This window comes from Halichondria panicea, chromosome 1 (genome assembly GCF_963675165.1).
Source record: "Halichondria panicea chromosome 1, odHalPani1.1, whole genome shotgun sequence".
Classification (NCBI taxonomy): domain Eukaryota; kingdom Metazoa; phylum Porifera; class Demospongiae; order Suberitida; family Halichondriidae; genus Halichondria; species Halichondria panicea.
This window is the reverse complement of record NC_087377.1, coordinates 6,709,463-6,735,000: the sequence shown is the minus strand read 5'-3', so window position 1 is coordinate 6,735,000 and position 25,538 is coordinate 6,709,463. Positions and strand designations below refer to the sequence as shown.

Here is a 25,538-nt window from a genome sequence, read left to right as displayed (position 1 = left end):
AAAGGTCAAGACAATGATCACATTGTGCCACATATTTGGTCCTAGTGCATCTGGCTGGGATAGGATTTTCATGGACCTACAATCGGCATCATCCTTCAGAATTTTCGTCTGTGTCATACGCAGTGTGTACACTATGAGATCAAATGCAGAACACATTGTCGAAATTTCACAAACATAACCTGCCTCATTTTTTGTGCCATCTTGCAATCCAGGGGAGTCCCATACTTGCAGCTGCACATCGCCAACTTGTTTTATTGTTCGCTCTATTTTCTTGGTTTGTGGTTTCAAAGTATCTCCTTCTTTAGTGACTTGCATTCCAACGATAGAATTAATAATGGCAGATTTTCCTGTCCCTGTCTTACCAGTCACTAAGATGTTAACTGATTTACTTTCGTCTTGCCATGTTCTTAACTTTTTGCAGACTGCTGGAAACATAATTATTTGATACCTGCAGTCTCACGATGGTTATATAGCTAAACAAGAGTAGCTCACGATAATGATATAATGGTTGCATGGGCATGCACAGGCCTTATAACTGCATGCATGATAGGAATCACCTGACATTCTTAGAAATATACTATATAGTGTACATATATATCTAGACTTCCTTAGTGAATCAAAGAAGTTACAAAACCCTTAGATAATACATGTATAGTCATGGCAAGGACTGAAAAAATTGATTTCGAGAAAGTAATAGACTCAGTTGAAGATTTAACATCAGAGGAAAAAGAAGATATCAAGAAATTGATTAAAAATGGGAATTCAATTGAAATTCTTGTGACAGGCAAAACGGGAGCAGGGAAAAGTTCTCTTTTGAATTTTATTCTTGGTAAGACCATTTTTGATGTAGGGAAAACCAAAGATGCACCTTGTACAAGCGAGGTTCATTTTAAGGATTCCGAAAGAAATGGTATCAAGATTCGTGCTTGGGACTCGCCAGGCCTGCAAGACGGAACTGGCGATGAGAAATACATAAAAGACATGCAACAAAAATGCGCTCAAATTGATCTGATGCTGTATTGTATTTCAATGGAAGAAATGCGAAGTGACTTGCATGTTCACTACACTGCAATTCATAAGATAAATAAACTGTTTGGTAAGCAGTGCTGGAAGAATACCGTTTTTGTTCTTACTTTTGCAAATTTTAGAGTTACATTTTTGAAAGCAAAAGGAACATCTGAAGCCAAGCTGAAGGACGGAGTAGAAGAACGAATCACAGAGTGGCGAGAGACGATACAAAAAACACTAACAAGTTTGGAGGTCGATAAGAAGATTGTTGATAGTATCCTTGTCGTACCAGCTGGTCATCCAAGTAAGTCACATCTTCCTGGTTACAGACATTGGATCAGCAATGTGTGGAGTCAGTGCCTACTCCGTATGAAAAGCGATGCACAAACTGCTTTGATTAAAATGGAAACACAGGATGGATTTGTTAAAGAGCAGGATGCAGACAAGATTGGCAAAGTTAGTGCAGATGAGCGAAAAATCGTTTTTACTCCTGGTGTAAAAATTGCAATGGGTGTTGCTCTAACTGGAATTGCTGCAACTGGGACGGGAATAGGCGCTGCAATTGGAGGAGCAATTGGTGCGTTGGCAATTGGTATACCGTCTTTTGGTGTTGCAGCTGGCGTTGGCTTGGGACTAGGTGCTGCTGTTGGTGGGGCAATCGGGGGTAGCATTGCAATTGGAGTTGGTGCTCTAATCTCTTTGTATCGTAAACACAAGATGAGTCTTGAGGATTAGAAACAGCTAAACTTTTAGTTAGTAAATTAGCAGTGTGGTATTAGCTAGCACACCCACTCTGGGTACTATGTTACTACGTACACGTACTGAGTGGTTGTTTTTATTATCTAATTTATAATGATATCCAGTATACTGACAATAATGTACTTACAAATTACTTAGAGTGTAGAAATTAGACCAGTAAAAGGTATGCATGGTGAGCCTTTTGTTTCAAAATGGCGATACAAAATGCTATGGTTAGCCGTTTGTTTCAAAATTGTTGATCATTTCCAACAGCAGGCGGTATTTTATCGGGCGATGTATTACAATTATCAAGCGATGTATTAAATGATCGAGCGATGTAATTATCAGCGATGTGTTACAATCATTGAGCGATGTCTCTATTATTATTATACAGCGATGTACATATTTATCCAGGGATGCACTCTATACATCCAGCGATGGTAGGTCATTCATCGAGCGATGAATACGAGTTTAGGGTTCAAAGGTTATTTTATGCCACCGTCTTTAATCAAAGTACGCATGCACATGGGCAGTAATTTTAGAGACACTTGTGGCTGAAATAAGCATGGAGAAGGCGAAAGGATTGCTCCCTACCTGGTGGGAGCACTGTGACAGGGGCGGCTGGTTCCGCTTGGCCTGACGCCGAGGTTGCTCAAGTTGTCATTTTTGTTTTTTCCAAACATCTACATTAGATATAATTATATGCATCTTACATACATATGTTATATCTTAATCTTACATATCTATATAATAGATACTGTTCTATACACACCCTATATATGCATGCATTCAGCAGCAAGATAGAATGACGAGGGTGGACATGCATGCGCAAAAAAAGTGTTAGGGCAGGGCTTTCAGAACCTGCTTGCTCCTAAACCCCAAACCATTGTTAAATCCTCATCTTCTGTATAGAGGAACATAATTATTATTTCAGTCACGAATGTCTCTGTCTATGCATATAATTATTATGTAATCGCACAAAATGTGATTACAATTCCAGTTGGGCTTGCGAAAAAACATGATTTAGTGTGCCAAAAGTATTGGCTGAGTAACTTCTGGACCGAGTCACTTTTTGTGATGAAAGAAAAAGCCCAAGCTGCGATGGTGAAAATATCAATTGACAGATTTAGAAATGAAGAGGATATTAAACCAGATGATTTTGACAAAGATATCTCAGATCAACCAATCATATTCAAACTGGTTGATAAAAGTGTAGCCAAAGAAGCTGCAGTTGCTGTAGGTGTGACTACTGGTGCTTTCATTGGTACTTTTCTGATAGGCATTCCTACATTTGGAATCGCTTCTGGAGTTGGGCTCGCTCTAGGAGCATGTATAGGTGGTACAGTTGGAGGTGGTGGTGGTGTTGGAGTGGCGTTGCTTGTTGCTCTACATCGAAGGAATAAGAAGATGAAGAGGATAAAAAATGAATAACTTGGTAAGAACTTGGCTGCAACTTGAGCCATGCATGTAGAATACAGCATACTGACCACTTTAATATAATTATTGTAAGCGTGATATTGTGAGGTCCTTTATATAGTCTTAAAAGTAAAGTCTTGTATGTTGTCTTAGTGCATATTGTTTAGTACATATAATTATTGTAAATAGCATGCATAATAATTGTCATAACTATAACCAAGTACACGCATGCATGCACTGGCACATGCCATGGTATAATTATATTGGCTCACATGCAGGCGTGATATAATGGATCCTTTGTCTATTTAGCTGGCTATATCTGTTATGAAATGCAAGAAATACCTCAGAACTAGTATAAAGACGATCACAGAAAGCTGTACCATGAATTGTGCACAGCGTATACCAGTTAAGCGATCATTCCAGCCCTTTCCCCTAACCCCATTATAATTCATTCGTCTTATACGCTAATACAATTGATTGTCTGAATGAGCAGTTGACCGAAAAGTCATGCATGCATGCAAATTAATCGCTAATTATAGAGCATCGTGATATGAAGTGCAAAGCATAATGGATTAGGATGTACATTGCATAAAGAGCATCAGTCTGTAATATGAGTGAAGTGCAAGGCATAATGGATTAGGATGTACATGCATAAAGAGCATCAGTCTGTAATAATTTATGAGTGAAGTGCAAGGCATAATGGATTAGGATGTACATGCATAAAGAGCATCTGTAATCTGAACTGCAAGGCATAATGGATTAGGATGTACAACAAGCATTGTGAACATAAAGAGCATCTGTGATATGAAGTGCAAGGCATAATGGATTAGGATCACCGATGTACATGCATTGTGAAAAAACCTGTCATAATTACCTGTATAAGGGAGCTATATCTGTTACTTGCCAATGGCTACTGATAAACACAAGAGACACTAGCTAGTTGTCTTTACCATTATTAATTTTGATACCTTCTGAATGATTTTCGCTAAAAGTTTAATCGCTGCTACCTCGCCCAATTCACGTGCAGATTTCTGCAACACCCCCACTGACCTCAATTTCTGCCTATTTTCCACATTGCCGGGTAACCCAATCCAGCGACACCTAATACCCCAGTTAAACTCCTCCCCTTTTCTATATTATACATAATGGCCAGAATATTATGCTGAGGATATTCTTGATGTTTTTGGCGGCCTCAAAGTATTCTTAGATGCATGCAAAACGACACCTATGTCAGGATCATATGAGGTTGGTACCAAACGTATATACACCCGGCCTCAGCTACTCGCCATGCAAATGACGTCTCGGTGTGCCAAACCAAGGTGAGGAATTGTGGCTGTCAGTGTGCATGGTGTGTTATATAGTACTATCAAGGGCATGCATATATATACGCCCTTGATACTATATCATCACTATATAATTGTCGGTATAACAACTTACTTTGTCTGGGCTGACAGACAATAACTGTTAGTATAGAATCGGACCAGCATTGCAGCTGTCAGTGTGCATGATGGCAATCAATTAGCTTAATTGATCTTTACTGCACAAACTCCGCCCTGAAGTGCGGCCAACTCGCTATTCCGTATATGGGACAGTTCTGACTGCCCCAAACTAGGTTTTTAACTACGGCCGGATATGATGTTTTGGGTGGGGTTTGGCAGGATTACACTTAAATAGAAAGCATTATCCTCGGGACATTATATTGGTCGCTTTTTAGCTGCGGCTATTTTCAGAAATGCAGCCACCTTTTTATTCCGGCCAAACTGCACTGTCCCAAGCCCTTGGTGACCGAGAGTCTACTGTAGTCTGCAAGAGAAGTTTGGAAAAATCCAATTAGTGGCCTTAATTAGCTAAGGTCAAGTGGTTCCCAGCCTCCTCTGATTCCAACTCAACACAAATAGACATAGCTTATTAGCTTAAAAGTACGTAGTAGTTGTTTGTTGGTCTTTCCTATTGTGGTTTAGGCTTTTATCCACTGTTTATACCATTCAGGGTGTATATAGCGTTCTAAAACTATCAAGGTTATATATATAGCTGAAGGTGTCAGCATAATAATAAGTATTATAGTTTTTTTTACAGTAGCTACAACCTGACATTCTGTGATGTGTTTTTCAAAAAAAGAAACATATTGGTTGCATGGCCCATTGATTAATATATGCACTATTAACCCGAGGCATGTAACGCAGCCATGGGTTATTTGAAAAAAGAAATTGATTGCATGGCCCATTGATTTTAATATAATGCACTATTAACCTGAGGCACGTAAACGCAGCCACGGGTTATTGTAGTCCGTTGGTTCGTTCATCTGTCTGTCTTTCTGTTTGTTTATGTATTCTGAGTCTGCTCACCTGGCTGCCATAGTTTACAGCATGGATAGCCTCCACACAACAAGTTATTAGTTTTAATAGTGGATTTGTTGTCAAATCAAAGGCTAAGAAGCTTACCTTGCACGTTGGTGATAGAAACTTGGCTTTAATTCGAGGCAGGCCATTATACACATGTGCACTACAGCCATGTGGAGCCATAATTATTTGTTTACCTGGGAAGACTCCAGCCTTCTTTGCTGGCTCTATACTGTGAGCTTATTCCGTTCCAGGTGCCCTATTTTTAACATTTCAGGCTTCTTTGCTGACTCTGCTGTGATTCTAGATGTCTGAATGCACCACATTTTATCATTAGGGTGTTAAAATTTGATTTAATATTTCCTCTGCTTTATATTGCCCTCTGTTAGTTAGATTCTACTATTATACATATACCGGTACTACTAATTTTCACGTAATGTGTACAACACTCTGGTTGCAAGACAAATAATATAAGAGTCTCAGTTAGTAAGGCTTCGATTTACAATTCCACAAAAATAATGTTACAACTTCCTGATAACTACAGTGTACATGTATTATGAAATGTTCCCCATGATTGTAATACCGTACGTAGAGTGGAAGTTTTCGCGTGGGGAAAATTTTGCGTTTTTTAACAGCAGAGCAGTTAACGCCAGAATGAACTTGCCTACTCACCGGTATTTATACGTTTGCACATGCAAAGTTAATTGGTGGATGTGGTTTCTTGGCATTGAACCGCGAACATTTCTTCTGAGGGCTCTCGAGCTATTTAGCGAAAATTTGCACCTGCGAAAATTTCCCGCTATACGGTATATATAGTTGAATATTCGTAAGGATTGCGATAATTTAATATTTGCCTGCTAAGACAATACCCACCCTAAAAAAAATGTCCCTCCTTGTACTATGCCTGAAGTTTATGGCACTGGCTAGCAACCCTTATTGATATAATTATTATAGAGTATGCAGATGGCCAGACAGCATGCATGTAAATACAGCTGAAGTAAATAGCATAAAACAAACAATATTTTTCAGACGTATAATAATGTTACAACATCAGTAAACGATTTAAGTCATTCTCCTATCTCTTGTCTTGGTTTTCCACTGTTTCATTGTTCTGAGAATGCTGTTCATTTGCTAGCCCCTCACCAGTATTTCTCTGAGCCTCGTGCGGGTTGATATATGCTTTGACATCAATGGAGCTGAATAGCTGACTGCCGTATATCCCTCCCCCCACAATCAATGGGACTAAAAACAATACAAAGAGTGTGTACTCATATAGATACAGCTGCAGCTGACGATCTGGTGTCCTAAGAGTTTCCCCGAAGTCTTGCCTGTCTAAAAGTAGCCATAACGGAACCAGTACAATGATCAAGAAATACAATACCAGTACAATCAGTACAACTGAAACTCTAGAAATAAGAGAGATACGTAAAACCCATTTTTTGTCCAGCTCTTGACGGTTTGACTGAGAAATTTTTCGACGGAGTGCTATTTTTGTTATCTTGAGCATTGCTCTAACCATTCTGACAATGCAATAGATGAGTAGGTTTGTTATCACTTGCATGGAGAACAAGAACCCACCAGCCTCTCCAAGTCCTTCAGAGTACTTGTACACCAATCGGTAGCAGAGTACTGTAGTGTTTTCGTTGATCGAGAAGTCATCACAGTTTGTAATTGCAGGTATTGAAATAGGTGTCTGGTTTGCTCGGTGCATTGGAAAGCAGTCATAATAGCGAATCACAGTTGTCCACAGTAGATTCAGTCAGGAAGTTGTTCCAGAATGTAAGTACGCAAACAGACAGGATAGTCAGGAGAACAATGAAGAGATACTGTAGTACAAAGAGGTGAACTTGGACTCCATACAGTCGGTACTCGTGTTTCTTAACTGCTTTCTCGTGTTCAAACTCAAAGAGTAGGAAGAGTTGGTTGTACGGAGCATTACGTCTCGAAAACCATCGAGAAAGAAACGAATCTGCCATGGATAGTCGACATACGACTTCTTTGTCCATTTTGGCAGTACTTTTCTGCAAATAGATGTCAAGATAATAGAAATCAATCCAACAATGAGAATTGCTGCTAGGATACCAATTGGAAACTCATACGTCCACCTTCTGTAGTAGGAATAGTCTCTCTGTATGGTTTCTGCCATTTTGCACGTTTTCAGTGACTGTTGACTTTGCTACTGTTTGTCGCTGTTATCAAGAGTGCTGCATGCATGGTTCTAAAATATGTGGGCTGTATCAACTAGAGGTCGATCATGTATGTTTTGTCCTGACTGTTTTCCTGTTATGAGGGCAACCATGCATGCATGTGATGTCAACTTTGTGCTGAGCTCATAATGTTGTCATAACTTTGTCATAGTTTTCTCCGTTTCAAAATTTCATATAATTAACCATTGAATTACTTGTTAAAAATCGCTTCTATATCTATAAAATTATGCTAGGTGACGTGATAAGCTCCAACCAGCTAAAAGTAATGTATAAAAGTCCCTGGCATACCAGCTAGTCAACCTTAAATGAAGCCATAATTGAACAAAGATTTTCCGAGGCTAAACTGAATGCAAATAGACTTTATGTACGCATGGTAATTTCTAAAAGGGCTTGACAATGACTTTTTGATGAGCCTTTTTTGGTGATACGTATATACAGTATCAGTACTATATACAACTTTCCTTTTTACAATAGTTATGCAGCACTACGCTTGTATGTACGTTTACAGTGCAGCTCTACAGAAAATAATATTTAATGTGTATACGTAATCTATAAATACTTGGTATACAGATGAGGATGCAGCAAAATTAATCATTCCTAGACACACTATATGGTTTCTGTCATTTTGCATGTGTTCAGTGACTGTTGACTTTGGTACTGTTTGTTGTTGTTGTTATAATAATATAACACGATTACACGTACATAATACGTGTAATCGTTCTATCAGCTAGAGGTCGTGTTTGTGTCCTTTGCGTGTGTATATACTAAATCTAATGGTATTCAGAACTGTTTCCTGCTATGAGGGCAACCATGCATGCATGTACATGTGATGGTGTAGTTCTAAAAGGGCTTGACAATGCCTTTTTGGTGATACCATGCAGGATACATTTAATGTACTCGTGGTGATACGTACGTAACTTCCACCCTAAGTATCAAAGCCTACATTTCCATCAGAGTCCTAGCTGTTATTCCTTTTGCCTCGACGTCAACCACCGCCACGGAAAATCTCGAATAGGACCCAAACATAACCTCGCTTTGCTCGGAATCATTCATTGACAGGAAACGCAATAAACCTCGCATTGTATATAAATGTACATGCTTCTATCCTCCGGCTTCTATATCCTTGAAAATCCATTCATCAAGCCACCAGATAGACTGTTGTTTCATCAAGCTCCTCTTCTATAATGACTGTGTGGTTCAGTGTCAACAATAGTTGAATAAAGAACATAACATACAAAGTAAACTACTCTAATACGTTTAGCAAAAGCACTTGTTATAATGTTGATTTTCCTCTTCAGTAATGATCTTGTTTTTGTGTTCCTGGTTAACCAGTATCCCAATACTCAGAATGTATCCAAGACCAGCCCCTGTGGCAGCACCCACTGTTGTCCCAACTCCGGTGAAAATGCTGTATATCTTTTTACCTAATTCAGTACCTTTAGCTTCGAAAATTATAGGAATTTGTTTGTCAATTTCTGAAACTCAGTCTGCCATCATACTCCTCTTGGCTTTCAGCCATTCAATTTTCATTCAATTTGATCATAGCCGGTTAAACATCTATAGCTTCGTCACTTCGAGAGCTTTAATCCAAAGGTCGCTGAGCCAGTGGTTCTCTTTCCATCGCAGATACCACCACTGCATGTACTTGGGGAGAGTCGCAGGATCAGTGGTGTAACCTGCAAGCACAATTGGTATCGATTCAGCAAGATTCTGAGACAAACCAACACTACTCTCAATAAGAACCGTGCGAATTGCTGAGATAGAAGATTCAACATCATCTCTAAATATCTTTTGAATCTTGACATCAATTAACGTAGGATCTGCGACTTTGCATTCGGCTATCATAGCTTCAGCTATGTTGGCAAAGGTCAAGACAATGATCACATTGTGCCACATATTTGGTCCTAGTGCGTCTGGCTGGGATAGGATTTGCATAGCCCTACAATTGGCCTTCAGAATTTTCGTCTGTGTCATACGCATTGTGTACACTATGAGATCAAATGCAGAGTACATTGTCGAAATTTCACAAACATATATTAAACCTGCCTCATTTTTAGTGCCATCTTGCAATCCAGGGGAGTCCCATACTTGCAGCTGCACATCGCCAACATGTTTTATTGTATGCTATATTTTATCTCCTTTAGTGACTTTTCCAACGATAGAATTAACAACGGCAGATTTTCCTGTCCCTGTCTTACCAGTCACTAAGATATTAACTGATTTACTTTGGTCTTGCCATCTTTGTAGACTGCTGGAAACATATTTGATACCTGCAGTCTCACGATGGTTATAATAGCTAAACAAGAGTGGCTCACGATAATGATAATGGATACAATTATGCATGGGCATGCACAGGCCTTATAAGTATTATGTTCCTGCATGCATGATAGGAATCACCTGACATTCTTAGAAATACTATTAGTGTACATCTAGACTTCCTTAGTGAATCAAAGAAGTTACAATAAATAAGAAGACCCTTACTCTTAGTAGATAATACATGTAGATCTAGTCATGGCTAAAAAAAGTAGGGACTGAAAAAATTGATTTCGAGAAAGTAACAGACTCAGTGGAAGATTTAACATCAGAGGAGAAGAAGATATCAAGAAATTGATTAAAAATGGGAATTTTTGTGACAGGCAAAACGGGAGCAGGGAAGAGTTTTTGAATTTTATTCTTGGTAAGACCATTTTTGATGTAGGGAAAAACAGACATGCACCTTGTACAAGCGAGGTTCATGCATTTTCAGGATTCCGAAAGATGGCATCAAAATCCGTGCCTGGGACTCGCCAGGCCTGCAAGACGGAACTGGCGATGAGAAGTACTTACAAGACATGCAACAAAAATGCACTCAAATTGATCTGATGCTGTATTGCATTTCAATGGAAGAAATGCGAAGTGATTTGCACGCTAATTTCAGAAGATAAATAATCTGTTTGGTAAGCAGTGCTGGAAGAATGCCGTTTTTGTTCTTACTTTTGCGAATGCAAGAATTGCAATTTTAAAAGCAAAAGGAACACTTGAAGCCAAGCTGAAGGACGGAGTAGAAGAACGAATCACAGAGTGGCGAGAGACGATACAAAAAACCTAGAGGTCGATAAGAAGATTGTTGATAGTATCCTTGTCGTACCAGCTGGTCATCCAAATAAGTTAAATCTTCCTGGTTACAGACATTGGATCAGCAATGTGTGGAGTCAGTGCCTACTCCGTATGAAAAGCAACGCACAAGCTGCTTTGATTAAAATGGAAACACAGGATGCAGAAAAGATTGGTATTAAAAGTTAGTGCAGATGAATGAAAAATCGTTTTTACTCCTGGTGTAAAGCTTACAATGGGTGTTGCTCTAACTGGAATTGCTGCAACTGGGGTGGGAATTAGGCGCTGCGATTGGAGGAACAATTGGTGCGTTGGCAATTGGTATACCGTCTTTTGGTATGGCAGCTGCATGGTGCTGGCTTGGGACTAGGTGCTGTTGTTGGTGGGGCAATCGGGGGTAGAATCGCAATTGGAGTTGGTGCTCTTATCTCCTTGTATCGTAAACACAAGATGAGTCTTGAGGATTAGAAACAGCTAAACTTTTAGTTAGTAAATTAGCAGTGTGGTAGCACACCCACTCTGGGTACTATATATGTGTTACTACATACATTTACTGTGTGGTTGTCTAATCTATAATGATATCCAGTACTCACAATAATAATTATTCCAAGCAAAGCGAGGCTCTAATCGGTTCATGTTGAGATTTTGGAGAAACAAAAGTGGACGACGTCGGACACTTCAAGAGAAGTAGTGGCTCTGGTTGCTTAATAATAAATTATTAATGTTACATATGGTGAGCCTTTTGTTTCAAAATGGCGATACAAAATACCATGTGTTGGTGTCCCAAAAATCAACTCGATTTGTTTTATCAACTCGATTTTATCGACTTCATCTGGTAGGGATCGACTCGATGTGTTTTATCAACTTCATCTGGTAAGAATCGACTCGATGTGTTTTATCAACTCGACTACTTCTTGTAAGGATCGACTCGATTCCAGGCCGCTGGGGGGAAAAGGTGAGTTTCGAGGGCGGCTTGATATCGAGGCTATCTATGGCTGTACTCTTGCAACAAAGGCGCTAGGCTCAGACAAGGCACTAAGACTCTTGAGGCCACAGGCACGCCTACAGCAGGTCAGAGCAGCTGACCTTCCAGGCACGCCTGCAGAAGGTCACAGCAGCTTACTTGTGCTGGGTCACAGTAATTAAATCACTAAATGCTTGTCTACTTGAGTTCATAAAACATAGCAAGTAGCTGCTGTGTGATCTCAGGCTTAGAAGGTCCCCGTCTGAGCTACTCTGAGCTGCTGTAGGCGTGCCTGTGGCCTCAAGAGTCTCAGTGCCTTGTCTGAGCCTAGCGCCTTCATTGCTAGAGTACAGCCATATCAGATCGCCCTCGAAACTCGCCTTTCCCCCTAGCGACCTAGAATCGAGTCGATCCTTACCAGAAGCAGTCCATAAATCGAGTTGATAAAACACATCGAGTCGATCCTTACCAGATGAATCGATAAAATCGAGTTGATAAAACACATCGAGTTGATTTTTGGGACACCAACACATGGTATTTTATATCGCCATTTTGAAACAAAAGGCTCACCATAGTTACACACATTTTTTTTTTACGATCACCCTCATTTTCACCTAAAATGATTTCCCACTTACAGCAACTTTTGGGAAAATAATTATTTTTGAATAATGTTGTAGCTTATTCATTCACCTATACAATGGTATCAACACAATTTCTTAGATCTTAGTTTTAAGTACAATTACTCACCTATTTTGGTATTAAACTCTGTAGACTGGATGTACATGTACTGTAGGTGTAACAGGTAATGAATTCTATTAAAGGTGATAGTGAAGACAATGTTTGGTTTTCTTGCTTTGTGTACAGTAGGTATATATGCACAGGTGTACACTTTGACAACAATGTACTTTGTCTATAGGTATATGCACAGGTAAACAGGATGTTATTTTTGAATAATGTTGTAGCTTATTCATCATAATAAGTTTGAAGCTATAATTCATTATAGAGATCATTGGCACAAATGGATTTTAAAACTGCACTCTTATTATCACGCATGCATAGAATAGTGTTAGATACTAGGCTAAAAACTGCAGTTAATTTACTCGGTTTGATCCGGTTCTAATTCTTTAACTCCTAGGATCATACCGATCGCCTCTCCTGGCTGTTTCTTATCTTGTAGCCCAGCCTTTGAAAACATTGAGCATTTGGCTTTGATGATTAGTTCGGGAGCATTATCTGGATAATGACATAGTCTGCTACTAATTCGTTGTTGATTAGCTTCGATAAGAGCAGGCAATCCTTCTGCTTTTGTTGCTGGCATTGCGAGGAGAAGCATCTCGGAAAGCCAATGGTACTGGGTGGCTGGGGAAGGAGCTTCGTCATCGGATATAGATCGATCACTTGCTTCGAATTTCCAACTGGAACTACTGGGATTTTTTTGGTGATTTCACTGTCGATATGAATGTATTTTTCAAGTACCGTGGATATTTGCAGCTTCCAGCTTTCGAGCTCATCATGGAAAAACTGGTGGAGGCTTGTTTGTGACAGATCGTTTCGCTTGTTCATTTCAGCCCTCATCTCGTTTGCATGAGTGAGAGCAATAACTGTGTTGCATAGAATCTTGTCATTGACTTCACACAGCCGCTCCAAGTACTTGACGTGTGGAGAATACACAAAATCCTCTTTCGGTGATGTCATTGATATACAAAATACTAGCAGGTGAGTATTTTTTTTGTTTTTGAAACTCAACTAGCTCTTTTGCCTTAAGTTGCTTGTCTCCCACTTTTGGAAAACCCTGGAAATCATAAACGAGCAGATTTGCTTTCATACGGATAACTTGCTGCAGATAAAGACCTGAGCCACTTTCTCGGGGTGGTTTACCTATTAGTGCAGCTGCTACTGTGGAGACACCTTCACCTTTCACACCAGTAACAACGATCTTGCAATTGAGTTGTTTTTCAGCCCATGTTGTCAGATACGCACTCATTTTTGGAATTCGAGATAGAAACTCAGCGTAATAGAGCTTCAGCTCAGAAGCATCAATTTCTTCCATCTGCTTATCCTGTGCCACCTTGTAGTTCCCACCCAGAGCAGCACCTGCAATGCTAACTTCAAATCCTCCTCCAATAACTGCTCCCAGTACAAGCCCAGTACCAGCAGCTACTCCAAACGAAGGAACACCAATTGCCAATGTACCGATAACAGCACCGATTGTGGCTCCAACAACAGCAGCACCGGCAATAGCTGAACCGAGATCGATTCTCTTATTCTGGGAGAGCTGTATACTATTTTCTTTGACTTGAATATGTTGCTCGAACAACTGTAAGTGGTCTATGTCACTATCCTTCACGATGTTTGCTATCCTGCCTTGAGCCACCTTTAGAATGGCAGGTATCGAGTTGACTTTAGATGACAGAAAGCATCCTAACCAAAGAAGTGAAAACCATTGTGTATGTGGAATTGGTAGATCGAGCTGATTTTGTCGTCCTGCTGGTCGTATCAACACTTCTTCTGGTTTGATACCTACTTCGTTGCCGATTGCTGAGTCAAGAGCTTGTTGAACTGTAGTGGTCCAAGAGTCCAGTATTCCCTCCAATCGTGTATCTACATCTCCAGTCTTTAGTGCATACGCGTCAGCAATGACATCAACACCAGTAAACACAATAACAGAGTGCTTCCAGACCATAGCTCTGCGTGCAGTCGTGATCTCTCCTATTTTAACTACATGGGAGTGGTTGACGATTTTTCTATTCACAGAGATGAAGTACACCATCAAATCGACTTCGTCATGAGATATTTTGCAATCAGAATGAGATCCTATACGGACTGTCACCGTAACACCATTTCTTGGAAAGTGAAAATTTGGAAAGGTTAGCTCCTCAGGAGTGATTTTTTCCCCAAGAATACCACTCAGGAGATGCATATGGTGCTCATTTGCCTCTTGTTGACCAGACTCATTAATACCATACACAAGGATTCTCCATTTACTGCTTGCTGCGGTCTTTGGAATGATGTCAGTAATGGGTGTTGTTACAGTGATAGGACCCTCCTCAGCATCAGGCAGGGTGACCAGGGGCATAGCCATTTTGTATAGTGTTGTTGCTCTATTTGCAGTGTCGGATACAAAAGTTGGTACTAAGAAAGGATTGCGAAATTTTACTAGCTATCAATAGTGTAGACACCTAGTAGACCTATATATAGACTCTATGCAATGAATACAATTACATATATAATTATGCTGTGTAACTACTATGGGCATGCATAGTGGGCAACACTGTTGGTATAATCAGCTATAATACAGTATTTACATGTAGTTATTAAATGCATGCATGTAGATTTACAGGGTTTGGCAATTTTATGTATAAAGTGGGAAGCAACAATATTAAACAGGCGGCTACAGGCCCATTCATCCAACTGAGTTGTTATGTTATATTCATGCACTCCTGGTTATAACTATACTGCATATACAGTAGACTCAAATTATAATCCGGTTACCCTTAGGATAGTACAGCTTGGCCGAAATATATAGCGAGGTGGTTGTATTTTAGAAAGTAGCCGCAGCTAAATAGCGGTCCCTACCTCGAATCTAAACTAATTTACAGTTCTGTCTCGAGGATAATGAATTAATGCTCTCCCAAAACGCAACGTATTAAGTTTGTGGGGCAGCTATAGCCTCGTTCCCAGGCCAATTTGTCTCTAAAATACGCTAGGTCAACAACGCCTAGTATGATTGTATCTAGAATTCGCTTAGGTATTCACTCAAACGAGCGAATTCCTGAGTGAACAACACTAAAGGTGTACGTAAAAACACTTACTCCGTAAAAGCTACCGTAATTACCCATGTCTGTGTGCAAATGTTTGGGAGTCGAGTTACGTATGCGCTATCTTGTGCGAAGCATCACTCTCACAAAAGAATAGGCCAGTCGCTACCCTTTGAATGACATGATTACAATAGAGTTTACTGTAATTATAGACGTATTTATGACCTATAACTAATATGAATTGACTACAAGGTTGATAGGACCAGTTCTGGGAAATTTAGATACACCATAAGACTCTAGGCATAGATCTCTGGTATTTTAGAGTGTCGCAAGTCAAGGTGAGCCAATATAAACTCCCTTCTCACCATTGGAAATTTTACTAAGCTATAGACACAGTACAATCCTTGTTTAATAGTATTGACGTTACGGCATTTGCTCATGCTGGCTGGTGTTGTGTGGACCATGACTGCATATGAGTTTCAGTAAATATTTATGGTACACTTAAATTTTATAGGAAGCTCCATTTTCCCTCCAGCCCCCATGATCATCCATCGTACTACTCTTAGCTGATGAGCACGAGCTCACTGAAAGCAGCACACTAAAAAATATTGATAGACCATGCACATGAACCCAGACTATTTAATACTAGCATACGTGCATGGACTATAGGAGTATACAGTATCATAAATTTCGGTTTTATCTCATGTTTTTACAATACAGTTTTCGGCTACACCCATCAACTTCCAACCACGCCCACATACAATTAATACCAGGCCTAGTTGTCGCCCTAGCGTTATTTTAAAGACAAATCGGCTCTTGTACTGGGAACGAGGCTATGGGGCAGCCAAAACTGGCTGGTATACAGAATAGCACCGCTTTTTAAGGGTGAGTTTTGTGCAGTAAAGATCAAGCTACCAAACGAAACGACTTGTATATCGAGGTGACCGTACAGCGAGAGTTTACTGTAAGTATAGACGTACCATACTGTAATGCTAGTTCAAGAATTATGGGGTGTGATTTAATTACACATACCCAAATTGCCTTGAAGTGTGGGAGTGAGTGTGAGAGTGGCATCACGCACGAATGATCTAAATGTACAATCAAGGGCGTACAAACCCTTGCAAGGTACAATGTAGTACAGAACTGCTGAGGTGGTCTAACTGACATGGATTATAACCATGCACAATTAACTGTGGCGAATACATGACTGTTACTCTAAGACGGTTGTTGTATTGATAATCTATTGACTGCCAATTATTCTGGTGTCACAGTTATACTTAGATTCTCACATTACATTCTACAATAGAAAAATAGAAATGTGTTATTATATAACGGTGAATTGTGGTGGTATCTGCACATACAACTTGCACTAAATGGCAACGTGCACTTAACACATGCACATAGTCAATCACAACAACAACTAATTATTTAGTACTGTCTTTAGAAATGTTGCTACCATCATACCATAATAACTTGGATGGTGATTGACTAATAGTTCAGAAGTCCAGAACTTTAAACCTCTGTGTTTTAGCGTGTGTGCATGTACAAGTGTAAAAGACGTTTATCGATAACTAGTCTACAATGTACCGTATAGCGGGTAATTTTCGGGGGACAAAATATTCGTGGTTCAGCAATATTGATCGAGACATTTCGTGGGTAATATTTTCGTGGTTGGAGCTTGCACTGCAGGTAAAGGTAGGCAAGGTTGCTTTATTCATGGGTAAAATAATCGTGGTCAGACCTCCAACCACGAAAACACGAATATTTTTCCCCACGAAAATTACACGCTATACGGTATAGATGGTATAATTATAACTGCATTGATTTTCTCCAAATACTTTATTCAATGTTGGAATAATGTTTGTGGGATTGGTGCATAAGCCAATGTTACATACCAAAAATACAGGATTTTGAAGTAAAGGGGGAAATAAAGACACCTGCAGGGGTGGATCCAGGAATTCTGAAAGGGGTGTCTAAAAGTCAATCACCAGAACATTTTGCTAAAAAAAGGTGTATTTTGATACCCTGTTAGTGTGTGCAACATCGCCGACCCAGGGGGACATGCGGAAATGTTGAGTCGGTGATGGTCTTAGGTGTATTCTGGTGAGTTTTGGGTTGCCTTTGCGTTCTTGTCACAACTAGTACCTAAATGCAAATCCCCCCACCCCCTTGTATGACACCCTGACCTTATATAGTGATGCAAATTAAATGAGCAAATAATTATGTACTGTCAAGGGCGTATAAAGAAGAAGAACAAAAGCCATAATTATATATAGACAGGATATATACTAAATAGATATTACTGTTCTTTTCCACCGCCCACTTTGGTTTTTGCTCGCAAGCTGTTGCATGCCCTTTTCTCCTTTATACGCCCTTGGTACTGTACACACTCACATGCTTTCCATGAGTCCGTGTAGCATAACCAAACCAGTGAATCCACAGGACAAGGCGCGATCCACCAGACTAGCAGCAGTGTGCAAAAGAGCCTGGGAATCAAGCGATTCCGCCCACTTTCCGAGGGCCTGAATAAACAAATAATAAATAGACTACGCCGTACCATAGTTATATGTTAGCAGCGAAACACAAAAAGTATCCAATGAAATTCTGTGTGCTTAGGTGTACCAGTATGCATAGTTACCAGGTAAAGCTAGTGTATGATAGAATACTCACATCATCGAATGGCTGGGAGGCATTTGAATAGCCATAGGGTCCATTGGGGTCATGAGTATGTGCCAGGTCAGCACTGATGGCTACCACCACTTTCAGGTTTGACGACTCAAGTACACTGAACAGTGACGTCCCTATATATACAATCATGTAGGGATATAGAGTGTGAAAACATGTTTAAGAATCTCATCGAGGCATTGTCACGTACTCACCCATCTCTAGCAGCTCAGGAATCATTTGTACACTGTCCGTGTACCTCCTGTTGGGCTGAGAGAGCACCACCACTCTGGCTCCACCCAACAGGAAGTGCAGGGGAATGACCTCCCCCCAGGCAAGAGGAAAGGGGACAGCATCTCCAAACCCTACCAGACCACTCACATTACGACTCATAGCCTATAGCACCAAGAAATAAATCTGAATTCATGGATTATAGGTTTAGGGTTTAAACGATCAAAGATACTGATATTCTGAGCGTATAAAAACTCCTTAACGACCTTGTTGATAGGAGATGTTATAGATAGTCGTAAATAAGTACCTTCAATTCAATAACGAGGTCCTTGGAGACATTTTGATCCAAGTCAACAGAGACGTTGTAACAGCAAGGGGGACAAGCACAGTTGTCAGTGTCGGCACTCCCAAAACCCTACACACACATACGTGGCAATCAATAGAGAAGGCAAAACAACTTGTGACATAATTACGTATCGCTACCTACTGTACCACCATAAATGCACAGCCTAACAATAATATATTGTGCACAAGCTGATTATATACAACACAGTAAAAGTTTGATTACAAATCCCAATCGTTCATGATTTTCATTTGAGAATTTGACACTGTCTTGGTATCCCTATACACTATACTGAATCATCAAGCTCTCGTTACGTACATGAAATAGATGAAAAAAACTATATTAGTGAGTACCTTTGAGTTAAGATAGAACTGGAAGTTAGTCTGGTCAGCCACTCCATGAGGGGTGCTCAGTAGGATGAGGTCTGGCTTTAGCCCCTCTATCAGCTTGCCAGCCTAAATATTATACGTTAGCAGGGTGAGATTTAGTTGTTGACAATTATAATAATTATCATCATTATAACATTATTTTAATACTATGTAGTGTCCTTTGACGAACATTAAGAGCCCTATATAATTACCGATGAATATCTGTAATTTATAGTCTATATCAGTAATTTCTAAACTTACTTTCATACAAGCATTGTGAATCTCCCATGCTTGAGCCAGAGAAGTCTTGTTGGTGGTTTTGAAATGAGAGGGGTCAAGTGTGCTATTCCACCTGCATGTGAACGAGAAGCCAATCGACTTTCAGTCTTTTATTAACTAGATCATCATAGTTGACTGATATAATTGCAGCGCTCCAAAAATTCATTACACTTTCAAGTGGCGTAAGAGCTTTTTTTAGCCCCCAAAATTGTCATTCCTAGCTGACGCTTAAATTATGATAGCTATGGCTAGTCTAGAGTAAAGTACAATCTCTCTCGCAGCTAGGTCGATCGTTTTTACAGTTGCATCTAGACGGTAATACATGTACAGTATTGCAGCTATAGCATTGAATGCATCCTCATAAAAATTCCAAAGCGATTGCCTTGGCATCACAAACACACCTTTTTATATAAGAACCACACAAAATTTGTATCTGTGAACAGTTGGCTCTTCTTTTTCTTTTAGAACCTCACATTAAAATTATAGTGGTGCTGTGTTTAGGTACAAGACTGCTAGACTACCATGCATGGTCTAGATCTATAGTCTTAAATTGCAGCAGCAGTATAATTTTGCCAATTACAGCGGAACCATAATTTAAGCACCAACTCAGATTGAACGAATTTCTAAAAAGCGCCATGGTTGCTAATTATTATGACGCTTATAAAAAAACATGCCAAGGCAGCTCTTGCGCATGCGCTAATCTCACCCGGTATCTGGGAGCTAGATAACATCGTATAATTATGCTCAGTAAAACAATGACGTCACAATAAACGGAAGTGGATTGGATAGAAGGTTTCTAGCCCATCGGATAGCATTCTGATAGCTACCCTTAGCTTTAATTTGGTGTGCTTCATTCAAACCATACATTTTACTAGTCTATAGTTTTAATGTAGACATTTTTAAGGAGAAAAGTCATACATTTTTATTATGACATTATTAATTAATTTTAAGATTTCTAGGGGGGGTAAATTTTGGCTGGGGGTGGGAAATCCCAGGGCGCCCCCCCTCTGTATGAAACCCTGCAAATAGACTAGGTGTAGTTACCAGATAGACTGGCGGCGACAGCCCCTCGCGTGCGTAGTGCGAGGGACTGGCAAACTGCCTATCAGTCACTCATCTCAGCTGCAACGAGCATTGCAGCCTATCAGATTGCTCAACGTCATATTAGCCCTGTAATTGTAACCGCACTTACACTTCAGGGGATTCAGTGCATTCCATAGTAGCTGAATCTCGTAGCAAAATTTAACCACATTATCTATAACGATATTCATGTTTAGTAGTGTCATACGATCTATTACACTTCTGCTGAGACGAGTGACTGATAAGCAGTTTGCCAGTCGCTCGCGCTACGCACTCGGGCGGCTATCGCCGCCAGTCTAGTTACCAGATGCGATTCTCTAAATATGCAACACCAGGGCTTCAATTAAGAAGCGACCTCTGGAATTGTAAGTGTCGCCTTAAATCGAGCCTTGAGGTACTACGATACGGTACTAAAAAGATCGACATAGTAATAAAAGTGTTCTCACAATATTACTCACCATGTGGTAGGACAACTGCACCAATTATTTCTGGTCTAACAAGACCCTGTCGTAAGAAAAAAAACAATCACAAAGAGAATAGCAACATCAGCATTAATGGTCAACAATTTTAGAAGTGGCATTTATATACCGTATAGCGGGTAATTTTCGGGGGACAAAATATTTGTGGTTCAGACATTTCATGGATAATATTTTCGTGGTTGCTGCTTGGATTGTAGGTAAAGGTAGGCAAGGTCGCTTCATTCGTGGGTAAAATATTCGTGGTCAGACCTCCAACCACAAAAACCACGAATATTTTGCCCCACGAAAATTACCAGCTATACGGTAGCATCTATAGACACGCCCCTTAGGCTAAATGCGCACATGCGCGCTCATCCCCTACTTGTGAGACGATCCAGGCCATTTTGAAACACAGATCCTTCTTGAGGCCTCATACTGGTAAGCCACAAAACACTACAATGATACCATAATACCATGAGTTACCATTGTTTCCTGGTTGCCCAGAAATCCCCCCCCCCCTCACCAGGAAGCTTACTGAGAAAAATGGGCAGGACATATCTTAATGTTGATACACTCCTAGTTGGGCGTGGCTCGACCATCTGCTGACGGGAGGTCGGGTTGCAAGCCTATCTGGGATTTGTTCTGGCGCCCTATCAGATTGCAGCATTTTTCACGTGCTTAGTTCCGTTTGCATCTAGTTGCGAAACCGCATGCAGTATCTGTGGTTTATCCACGTCATCATGTCGGTTAACACCCACTTGAGAAGAAGAATATTTATGGCAGTGTTACATAATGCTGCAGAACAAATCCCAGATAGGCTTGCAACCCGACCTCCCGTCAGGGAGACGGTCGGGCCACGCCCAACTAATACACTCCCACATTATTGGAGCGTTTGGCACAGCTAATAACCAATAGTTTGATTTCACACTATAATATTATTATTTATGTGATGCCATGCATGCATGTATACCGCTGGCAAAGTATAACGATATTTACATACTTTGTTGGAGGTATAACAGGTAATGAATTTGACAATGTTTGTTTTTCTTGCTTTGTCGTAGGTATGCACAGGTGTACACAGGTGAATAACATCATAGTATAATTATAATGCTGGAATCAGATACCGTATTTCGAGGGTATAAACTTTCGCGGAATGACGGTACCGGGTCTGGTAGCCTAAGGTTTTTGTAGATTAATTTTCGTGAAATAGCATACATACAATTTCAATTTGTGAGTAAATATTCTACACGCTTAATCAGCAAAAACCGCGAACATTTATACCCTCGAAATTAAGTTTTATGTGTTATTATGTTTAATATGTGGACTAATTCTATATAATCATAATGATTATTGCTGAACTTATTATATAATTATGTGACAGTTAGTGCACTAGCTTACAAATTAATACATGATTGATACATAGGTTTGTTGGGAAACATTAGTCATAATAATTATAGGATGCGATTTAAGGAACCGATTTCTCTTGTGATTATAGAGGATCAAGCTAGTGGAAGCTGTATGCCATATTGCCTGCGCATGCGTGTTGTGTGATTCGTGTCTTGGTGTTTGTACAATAATTATTGTAGCCATAATTTATCTCAACTGCATGGTGTCAGGAATGGTCCGCTTGTGGGAGCTAGGTTGTTGCTGTGTACCTAGATAGTGTTTTAAATCCATGCCATGGCCATAGCTAGTGTCCTTTATAGAAAGGTTGTCCTCTAGAGACTAGTGAGAGGGTCCATTATGGGAGGTTCCACACATGTCTTCCTAAAATAGCAAAATGAGGCATATTATACTGTGTACTTATTCGATTTAAGGCAACACTTTAAATAATTGCGAAGCCAGTATATCTATTTAGTAGCCATTAATTTTTGTGACTTAACTTCTTGTAGACACGCCCCTTATTCCAGTGTATCTAATGTGCATGCGCGCTCATCCCCCACGTGTGAGACGATCCATTTTGAACCACAGATCCTTGGTAGAATCAATTTTCATATTTCTGATACGCCACAAAACACTAAAATGATACCATAATTATGCCATTGCTACCGTTGTTTCCTGGTTGCCCAGAAACCCCCCCCCCTCACCAGGGAGCTTACTGAGAAAATGGGCAGGGCATCTCTTAATGTTGATACACTCCCACATTATTGGAGCGTTTGGCACAGCTAATAACCAATAGTTTGATTTCACACTATAATAATTATTATTATTATATGATGCCATGCATGTATACCGCTGGCAAAGTATAACGATATTTACATACTTTGTTGGAGGTATAACAGGTAATGAATTTGATAATGTTTGTTTTTCTTGCTTTGTCGTAGGTATGCACAGGTGTACACAGGTGAATAGCATCATAGTATAATTATATAATGCTGGAATCAGATACCGTATATAGTGGGTATTTCGAGGGTATAAACTTTCGTGGAATGACGGTACCGGGTTTGGTAGCCTAAGGTTTTTGTAGATTAATTTTCGTGAAATAGCATACATACAATTTCAATTTGTGAGTAAATATTCTACATGCTTAATCAGCAAAAACCGCGAACATTTATACCCTCGAAATTAAGTTTTATGTGTTATTATGTTTAATATGTGGACTAATTCTATAATTATAATCATAATGATTATTGCTGAACTTAATATAATTATGTGACAGTTAGTGCACTAGCTTACAAATTAATACATGATTGATACATAGGTTTGTTGGTAGTCATAATAATTATAGGATGCGATTTAAGGAACCGATTTCTCTTGTGATTATAGAGGATCAAGCTAATGGAAGCTGTATGCCATATTGCCTGCGCATGTTGTGTGATTCGTGTCTTGGTGTTTGTACAATAATTATTGTAGCCATAATTTATCTCAACTGCATGGTGTCAGGAATGGTCTGCTTGTGGGAGCTAGGTTGTTGCTGTGTACTTAGATTGTGTTTTAAATCCATGCCATGGCCATAGCTAGTGTCCTTTATAGAAAGGTTGTCCTCTAGAGACTAGTGAGAGGGTCCATTATGGGAGGTTCCACACATGTCTTCCTAAAATAGCAAAATGAGGCATAATATATTATACTGTGTACTTATTCGATTTAAGGCAACACTTTAAATAATTGCGAAGCCAGTATATCTATTCAGTAGCCATTAATTTGTGTGACTTAATTTCTTGTAGACACGCCCCTTATTCCAGTGTATCTAATGCGCATGCGCGCTCATCCCCCACGTGTGAGACGATCCATTTTGAACCACAGATCCTTGGTAGAATCAATTTTCATCTTTCTAGTACGCCACAAAACACTACAATGATACCATAATTATACCATTGCTACCGTTGTTTCCTGGTTGCCCAGAAACCCCCCCCCCTCCCCAGGGAGCTTACTGAGAAAAATGGGCAGGGCATCTCTTAATGTTGATACACTTCCACATTATTGGAGCGTTTGGCACAGCTAATATCAACCATGTTGTCCTATTATTCACTGTGATTCGTACAGTGATTAATCACGTATCAGTAATTGCACGTCGTCATTAACCACGTGCAATTACTGCCTTGACGACCGCACGTTCGTATAACGGCCGTGGCTAATTTTTTTTACTGAAACTGCAGCTAAAAATGTCCTTAAAACTGCATCACAAACGATTAACAATCAATAGTATGGCTACTCGTGCAATAAGGGATTACTAGCACTCCTAGCAAGCACTGGCAAGGTTTATAGCACTCGGCTTAGCCTCGTGCAATTAGTTCCTTGCCATTGCTTGTTACTCGTGCTATTAATCTCATATTGCACTCTTAGCCATTCTATTAATTATTATATGATGCCATGCATGTATACCGCTGGCAAAGTATAACGATATTTACATACTTTGTTGGAGGTATAACAGGTAATGAATTTGTTTTTCTTGCTTTGTTTTTCTTACTTTGTCGTAGGTATGCACAGGTGTACACAGGTGAATAGCATCATAGTATAATTATAATGCTGGAATCAGATACCGTATAATTATAGTGGGTATTTCGAGGGTATAAACTTTCGCGGAATGACGGTACCGGGTCTGGTAGCCTAAGGTTTTTGTAGATTAATTTTCGTGAAATAGCATACATACAATTTCAATTTGTGAGTAAATATTCTACACGCTTAATCAGCAAAAACCGCGAACATTTATACCCTCGAAATTAAGTTTACAAATAAATTATTATAATACATGATTGAGTACAATTACATAGGTTTGTTGGGAAACATTAGTCATAATAATTATAGGATGCGATTTAAGGAACCGATTTCTCTTGTGATTATAGAGGATCAAGCTAATGGAAGCTGTATGCCATATTGCTTGCGCATGTTGTGTAATTCGTGTCTTGGTGTGTGTACAGCTGATTTTTTTTTGTAGCAATAATTTACCTCAACTGCATGGTGCCTGGCCTTTATAGATGCTTATAGCCTCTCTTTTTTCTTTACTAATAAATGGGTAAAAAATACAGCGAGACGAATATTAGCTGTTAATTAGTGTTACGTGTATGCTATAGCTATACCATATAGCCCGTGGTATGCAATAATAATGGGTCTTGATAATTAACTGCAAAGGTGAGAGCCTAAAAATCAGATAT

The 25,538-nt window shown here is 39.7% G+C and overlaps 4 protein-coding genes and 1 pseudogene across 4 annotated transcripts; 2 read left to right on the top strand and 3 right to left on the bottom strand.

The window, feature by feature from the left end:
• The first annotated feature begins 560 nt into the window (after positions 1 to 560).
• LOC135352490 (uncharacterized) lies at positions 561 to 1,876 on the top strand. Its single transcript, XM_064551667.1, has one exon. The coding sequence runs from the start codon at positions 658 to 660 to the stop codon at positions 1,741 to 1,743; it is 1,086 nt and encodes a 361-aa protein (XP_064407737.1). The 5' UTR covers positions 561 to 657; the 3' UTR covers positions 1,744 to 1,876.
• Positions 1,877 to 6,503: 4,627 nt separating this feature from the next.
• On the bottom strand, positions 6,504 to 10,072 carry LOC135352450 (uncharacterized; annotated as a pseudogene).
• Positions 10,056 to 11,632, top strand: LOC135352448 (uncharacterized). Its single transcript, XM_064551631.1, has 3 exons — positions 10,056 to 10,072; positions 10,407 to 10,610; positions 10,732 to 11,632. The coding sequence occupies exons 1-3, from the start codon at positions 10,056 to 10,058 to the stop codon at positions 10,988 to 10,990; spliced, it is 480 nt and encodes a 159-aa protein (XP_064407701.1). The 3' UTR covers positions 10,991 to 11,632.
• Positions 11,633 to 12,779: 1,147 nt separating this feature from the next.
• On the bottom strand, positions 12,780 to 15,525 carry LOC135352489 (uncharacterized). Its single transcript, XM_064551666.1, has one exon. It carries the CDS (start codon positions 14,845 to 14,847, stop codon positions 13,396 to 13,398), a length of 1,452 nt encoding a protein of 483 aa, XP_064407736.1. The 5' UTR covers positions 14,848 to 15,525; the 3' UTR covers positions 12,780 to 13,395.
• A 1,328-nt stretch (positions 15,526 to 16,853) lies between these two features.
• On the bottom strand, positions 16,854 to 19,999 carry LOC135352445 (protein TTE1956-like). Its single transcript, XM_064551630.1, has 8 exons — positions 19,989 to 19,999; positions 19,391 to 19,481; positions 19,115 to 19,216; positions 18,726 to 18,833; positions 18,403 to 18,583; positions 18,194 to 18,324; positions 17,918 to 18,045; positions 16,854 to 17,043 (listed from the first exon to the last, which is right to left on the bottom strand). The coding sequence occupies exons 1-8, from the start codon at positions 19,997 to 19,999 to the stop codon at positions 16,944 to 16,946; spliced, it is 852 nt and encodes a 283-aa protein (XP_064407700.1). The 3' UTR covers positions 16,854 to 16,943.
• Positions 20,000 to 25,538: the final 5,539 nt, after the last annotated feature.

Bases quoted from the DNA above. Each gene is read 5' to 3' on its own strand.
- LOC135352445 (XM_064551630.1), bottom strand. The intron at 18,584-18,725 runs GTACTTATTTAC...TTGGTGCTATAG, and splicing joins ACCTCGTTATTGAATTGAAG to GCTATGAGTCGTAATGTGAG. The intron at 17,044-17,917 runs GTGAGTGTGTAC...GCTAAAACACAG, and splicing joins CACGGACTCATGGAAAGCAT to AGGTTTAAAGTTCTGGACTT.
- LOC135352489 (XM_064551666.1), bottom strand. From the start codon at position 14,847: ATGGCTATGCCCCTGGTCACCCTGCCTGATGCTGAGGAGGGTCCTATC.
- LOC135352448 (XM_064551631.1), top strand. The intron at 10,611-10,731 runs GCACGCTAATTT...GAACACTTGAAG, and splicing joins GAAGAAATGCGAAGTGATTT to CCAAGCTGAAGGACGGAGTA.
- LOC135352490 (XM_064551667.1), top strand. From the start codon at position 658: ATGGCAAGGACTGAAAAAATTGATTTCGAGAAAGTAATAGACTCAGTT.